The sequence below is a fragment of the Suricata suricatta genome, chromosome 6 (assembly GCF_006229205.1).
Source record: "Suricata suricatta isolate VVHF042 chromosome 6, meerkat_22Aug2017_6uvM2_HiC, whole genome shotgun sequence".
NCBI classification, from domain to species: Eukaryota; Metazoa; Chordata; class Mammalia; order Carnivora; family Herpestidae; genus Suricata; species Suricata suricatta.
In genome coordinates, this window is record NC_043705.1 from 3,268,471 (window position 1) to 3,275,612 (window position 7,142).

The 7,142-nt window shown below is 38.1% G+C and overlaps 1 protein-coding gene across 1 annotated transcript in view; it reads left to right on the forward strand.

The window, feature by feature from the left end:
* LOC115294092 (olfactory receptor 14A16-like) overlaps nucleotides 1–4,839 on the forward strand; it is a 10,593-nt gene extending 5,754 nt beyond the window's left edge. The window contains exon 2 of the mRNA XM_029941792.1: nucleotides 4,696–4,839. Within this exon, the coding sequence (XP_029797652.1) occupies nucleotides 4,696–4,839 (144 nt within the window). The remainder of the gene's footprint in view (nucleotides 1–4,695) is intronic.
* Nucleotides 4,840–7,142: the final 2,303 nt, after the last annotated feature.

Genomic DNA, 7,142 nt, shown 5'->3' on the forward strand with positions numbered 1-7,142 from the left:
CTACTCGACACATCCCCAAAGGCAAGGGAAATGAAAGCAAAACTGAACTCTTGGGACTTCATCAAGATAAAAAGCTTCTGCACTGCAAAGGAAACAATCAAGAAAACTAATAGGCAACCGACGGATTGGGAAAAGATAGTTGCAAATGACATATCAGATAAAGGGCTAGTATCTAAAATCTACAAGGAACTCACCAAACCTCACACCCACGATACAAATAACCCAGTGAAGAAATGGGCAGAAGACATGAACAGACTCTCCATAATTTTTAATACTCCTAAGGGTTGCTTCATATTAAAAAATGTAAGAATGGAGGACACTCACATTATTGTTTCAGGGTCAGGGTAAGCGGACTTGGGGACCATGGGCCTTGGAGACAAGTGCAAGAATCATCTGTCTTCTGCCAGGATCCATTAGAGTAACATCTATCTTATTAGTTTTCAGGTAAAGTTACATCCTGGACAATACATCTATTGTGGGAAGGAGTCAGAAAAGGCAGGGAGAATAGTCCTCACGTTGAAGCAGAGATGTGTAAAGAAGTGCTGTAAAGCTCTACTACTGTTCTGGCAAGGCTGATGGGGAGTCCTTTATTCAAAATCATTCATTACAGGCGTAGTGTCTCTCGGGAACTAGCTTCCCTTAGTTTGCGTGCTGTGCTCAGATTGTCTGGGTGTAGTCCGTGGGTGTGAGGTATGGGAGCAACCTTCGTGCTGCATTTGAAAGCCCAGCAATTTGATGACTGTGGTTTTGCTCCTCTCAGTGATCTGAGCATACACACCCATGGCTGCCCTGTGGGACAATATATTCCAAAGTGGCCATTAATTTCTTTAAATTATTTGAGGTATTACACCACCTCCTTTGGCTTTCTTTGTTATTAATAAAAATCAATTACCTATCTAAATAATGGCCTTTTGGAAAAGATTTAAAAACACTTTTTGCATTTGGTTCCTATTCTTAAGATTTAATTTCTTTAAATTTACTTCGTTTTCTCAAATGTGTATGTCCAGGTGATTTCCTTTTCTGTGTGCAAGACCTACTTCTGGACTAGCCCTGATATTTGTTCTCATTATTTCATTCTTCAGAAGTAGATATATTGATGAAACCAGTTGTAGAGGGTGCCAGGCAATTTTTCTTAGCTCTTTCAAAAAGTATAGGAGAACCATGTAAACTGTTTATTACTAGTTTTCGTTGCCAAAATCTTCTAACCATAATATAACCCCGTTCCCCTATTTAAACCAGTTTCTAAAATAAGAGTAGTTGATACTCAGTTCCTCTACTTCTTCTCATTAAATTCATTCCTGAATCCCCTGAAATATGACTCCCATACCCAGGCTTACCTGAGAGAATTATCCATCCCAAGATCATTGATATCTTTTTGTCATTACATTAAACATCCATTTGCTTGATGGCTATATTTCTATATTCAACATCATTATTTGGCTTCTAGGGTTATTCACCATTGTAGGTTAACTCACGTACCAAACTCTAAAGTACTGGTGTTTTTCTCATTGCATGATTTTAGACACAGTGTTCTCTTTATATTACCCATTCTTATGGATTAATTACCACTCACATCCAGCAATATCTGTAACCTCAAATTCCTTCTGAACTCTGAAACTAAATATGTATTTTAATGTGGAATATTTCTTCTTTAATGTATCACGTTGTTTCACATGGCATCCCCCAAATCGTGCTCATTATTCTGCAATTAATCTTTCCCCACTAAAGCTTACTCCATCCATCCTGCCCCATGACCTTACATCTCAGAGATTGTGATCAATGTCCAAATATTAGCCTGAACCTGAAATCAAGACATGAGAGTCTATTAAGTCTCTTTAGCTACAAAATCCAATAAATCATGTGTTTTCTATACATCAGCATTCAATTATTTAATAAATATTTCTTCTATACCTATATATTCAGTGAAAATTCATTGAAATTGGAGAATCATCAGGGAGAAAGATACATTTTCTTAATTTTATGGGGTTTATGTTCTACAGAAGATGATAATTAAAATGGAGTTAACAAGTAGAGAACCCAATAATTTCAAGTCGTTACGAGAGCTTGCAATTTATAAAAATACATTTTCAGCTACCTGATCCTAAACATGATTGATATTTAGTACTCAAAGAAAAACATCCCAGAAATGTGAGAAATGAATTGAGGCCTATTAGATAGAAGGAGTGAGTTCTGTAAATATCCTCTTACCCCTTATTCTATCTAAAGTTAGTAACATTTACAAACCTGAGGGTTAGACAAAATTTGCTTTAGGAATAGAAAAAATACAGTGTTGTTAGTGCAGAATAATAAAAGAATAATAGTATTAGATGAAAATAGAGAGACAAAGAATAATACATTTATTTAAAACTTTGAATATACTAAGAAAATTTTACATTATTCTTTGTAATTTTTTAAAATTTTATTTTAAAGATTCAGGATGGGAGTGAAGTAATTTAACTTTTTTGTTGTTTTTTTAGTTGTTTGCACACTCTCTCTTTTCCTTATTTGTTTTATGATTAAATATAACTGGTCTGCACAAAACGATTTGTTGAACAAGAAATAAATTTGGGAGATGGTTTAGGTGGTCTTGTGGTAACATAAAAAAATTGAGTGAGTGAAAAATAAAAGTAACAGCTGACATAAAGAATTGTGTCTAGATATCAGAAATATTTGGAGTAGGACAAATATTACTTTATATAAATTCTCTGAAAAATATAACATAAAGAAGACAATCATGGCCAGATCCTTGGGTTACACTAAAAAGTGGAAGCTGAACAAAGGAGAAATTCAACACAGGATAAAAAAGGGGCATTGGGGCAGCAAATTATGAATGTATAGCTGTCACAGATGCCTGGAGAAGGACCTGATTGAAGACTGAGGAGTGGTTAATGGCCTTTAGAAAGGTTTTGGAAGATCAGAGGAAGACAATTTAGAAACCAATACAATTGAAAGTACATCTGATAAGAGTACTTGAGAATGAATCTCTTTGGTCAGTATCTTTTAACTAACTATAACTTTTGACTAAGTATTTTCATCCAGTTATTGTGTGAATTCAGGAGATCACATCAAAGTAGAAGATAAAGTCTGTTAAACTTTAACTCTTATGTGATATATGAAATTACCATCATGTAAATGAGAGAAATAAAAAATGAGTATATGACTATACATATCAAAATAAGAAATTAATTATTTAATTATTTAATTAAATATATTTCAAATTTGTAATAATAACTGACTATTTTTGGAACTAGTTAGAAGGAATTTTTTTATTATTCTTGAGTATTTCTTGCAGGCACAGTAATTTTTTATATTTATTTACTTGCTGAATACAGAGTACTTTTTTCAATATTTATTTGTTATTAAGAGACAGAAAGAGACAGAGCATGAATGGGGGAGGGACAGAGAGAGGAGAAGACACAGAATCAGAAGCAAGCTCCAGGCTCTGAGCAAGCTGCCAGGACAGAGCCTGATGTAGGGCCCGAACCCACCAACGACAAGATCATGACCTGAGCCGAAGTGGGTTCCTCAACCAACTGAGCCAACCAGGCACCACAGTCAGAGTACTTTTCAAAATATATTTATTTATCTTCAGAAAGAGAGTGTGTGAGCATGAGAGTGGAAGAAATAAAGAAGAGAGAGAACCCCTAGAGAGAATCCAAAGCTTGAACCCAGCCTCAATCCAACAAACTACAAGATCGTGCATGACCTGACCTGAAATCAGGAGTCAGATGCTTTACAGACTCAGCCACCCAGGTGCCCCAGGGTACTATCATTTAGGTGTTAGCATTACCACTATGTGCAATATATAACATAGCCTTTAGAAAGAGAAGGTAATGGAGAGCCCTCTGTTCTATGACATATTAAAAATCATTAATTTTCACAGAAAGACCAGAGCTTTACAAGGCCATCTCATTGTATAGTATTAGACAAATCAGATATCTCAAATAGGATAAAATAAATGAAATGTCCAATAAATAATATTGAAGTTTGTTTATCTTTTCATTTTTATGTTTTTATTTAAATCCCAGTTAGTTAACATACAGTGTAATATTAGTTTCATGTGTACAATATAGTGATTCAACACATATACATTACACTGTGCTCATCACAGAATGAGACAATGGTTACAACTAGTACAAATACCCAGGAAGGGGGGACCAAGGCCATTTCCAGCACCAGCACCAGGACCAAGGAGCGGCTTCAAAAAGGAAAGTCTATGGTAGCTCCTACCCTGAGTCCCTGGAGCTGAGGGATGGGACAGAGTAACCATGAAAAGAGAGGAAAGAGGTAGAAAGCACGAGGATGAAATCAGGGTCTGGTGGGGAGCATGGTCTTCTGGCCCCTGTCTTCCTCAGTGACTGGGAGGGGAGAAGATTCAAGCCCCACTGCCCCCAGAAGAGCCTGTGGTCACACTCTGGTTGTTCTTGATGATGAAGTGGGACCTAGCATCAAAGACAAACTACAAGTTCTTGGTGTGGGTGGCACAGGTGAAGCAGTGTAGATCTCCTTGGCAGCCTAGTTTTTGTGCGGGGCCCCAGATTTACCCTGGATGTGGCTGGCCGCCTGGTCATACTTGTTGGCCCTTTTGCACTCAAGGATGTGGGTGGTATGGGGGGAGTGGGTGATCTTTTCCTCAAACAGGTTCCTCTCCTTGAAGATAAGAATAGTGGACCTGTGTTGATCACTCATTGTTAGAGAAGTTATTGTCGAGCAGCATCATCCTCTGGTGCATACAATGCCTCTTCTCATCCTCTGCTAACACCAGGTCCTGGGCATCGAAGCTATGCAGGAGATGTCTGTGACACCCTTAAAACAGTGGATCTACTCCTTTCATTCTGACTGGCAGACTGCCCACATCAGATATCCTGAGGTCAGGATCTTGAAGGTGAAGTGTGTCTCACGATGCTGGTGGTCTCCATTCCACCTATAACACGTCCTTTTCTGTGGGGACATAGTGACTCTGTGCGATGTTCCCCAGGCCACAGAGGCCAAAGGCAGCATCACATTTGAGGTGGTACTCTTGCCAGTGGCCAGAGCCGACCTGCCTACTGGGGTCAGCCCTAAGCCTATGGAGGACACCAGCAGACCCTCTGGAGCATGTCCTACTCTTCAGCAGCTCAGCACAGTGCACACAGCTGGCTGGCATCGTGTGTGCAGGAGGGGTCAGCAAAGTCCATCTGCAGATGGCCCATGGCTTTGACAATGGCCATGATGGGCTGGGTGGTGATCCTATAGAGGGCCACCTGGGACTGCTAGCCTCCTGAATGTGCTTCCTCTGCTTGACAGTGATGCTCTTCTCTGACTCCCCTGCACCCAAAAGTAGTAGTTTCCCCTCCTGTACCACCTTCTCATCATCTCTCCACAGATTCTTGTGGATCATTTCTGAGCCCTGGGTCAACGTCCTGTCCTGGGCACTCATGCTGCAGCCCATCCTCTGTCCCCTGCCAGGCTCCGCTGACACATTCCATTACTGCCGCCAGCCCTCCAGAGGTACTTCTTTGGTTGTCAGTAACCAATCTTTATTTATTGAGTCTCAACAACAAGAGACATATAGGAATTAAAGACTTGACTAGTTGAAAAATCACAAATAAAAACATTAAAGTAATTTAAAAGTAATCAATATTAAATTTACTCCAAATAAGATATTAAAAATCCAATCTCATAATACTAAAATTAAATACTAAAAAATAATTTATTTTAGGGGTACCTGGGTGGCTCAGTGCGTTGAGCAACTGACTTTCTGATCTCATATTTTGTGAGTTTGGGCCAGCAGGGGGCTTGCGGCTGTCAGTGCAGAGCCCACTTTGGATCCTCTGTCCCCCTCTCTCAGCCCCTCTCACTCTCCCTCTCTCTCTCCCACAAAGTTTATTTATTTATAATAGTATAGTGGATACATACACTAATACATTTCATATAAAATGAAAATAGTGCATACAATGAGCAAATATAAACAGTAAAATCTAAATTATTCCTCAAGATTATAAACATATTGATGTATTTTTTTCTTTGTAATATGTTCTAACTTTAATTAAAACCTTTAGTTTCATAGTCTGTACACCTATTCTAAAGAAATTCTCCTTTAGGAGATCTTAAGAATAGAGGTATTCAATGTTTTTCTTAATTGTCTGTTATTTCTGCTGTAATAAATTATCACAAACTGTGGTTTATAATATGTATGTATTATTTTATTCTTTATTTATTTTTAATTTTTAAAGTTTATTTATTTTGAGAGAGAGCATGCAGGAGGGGCAGAGAGAGAGAAAGAGGGAGAGAGAGAGAGAATCTCAAGCAAGGTCTGCATTGTCAGAACCAGAGATCGTGAGCTGTGCCAAAACCAAGAGTCAGATGCTTTAATGCCTGAGCCATCCAGATGCCCCTAAAGTGCTGTAATTGAGAAATCTAACACCAATCACACTGGGTTAAAGTGTAGGTGTAGCTGGTAGGGTTGCCTTCTCTTCTTAGGTGTCCAGTGAAATATCTGTTCCTTACATTTTCCAGTCTTGATGCTGCCTCTGACTATATGTTGGCTCATGACCACCTTCCATGTCAAAGCCGGCAAAAGAAGACCATTCTTCCATAGACACCTCTCCCTCTAACAAAGCTTTGAAATGCTCCACTTTTAACGGTTGCTGATGAATTTAGGACCCCTTGGGTAATCTAGGATCAACACCTTAACTCATACTCCTTAATTGACCTACATCTATAGAGTTCCTTGTGTCACATAAAGTAATATATTCAGATTCAAGAAATTAGTACATGGACATCTTCAGTTATCCACTTGAAAAACTGTCATAGTATTTATAAAGCTTAATTTACATGCACAGACTCTAGGTAATGAACATGCACTGTTGAAGGTTCTGAGATAATGACTGCTAATTAATAATCATAAGCATGACCATTTTATCCTAGCACTTTAAAATAAGATGAATATTTTATTATATAGATATTGATATCCACACTAGATTATAAGAAACCTATATAATCTTTAAAAAACACGGATTTAACTTTATAGATACTAGCTCTATTGTTTTTCTCCATAGAATCTATGACGACTTAGTTTCCATAGAAGCTTTCTCACAGCTTCCTTAATTTCCTTATTCCTTAGGCTGTATATGATGGGGTTCAAAGATGGAGGCAATACA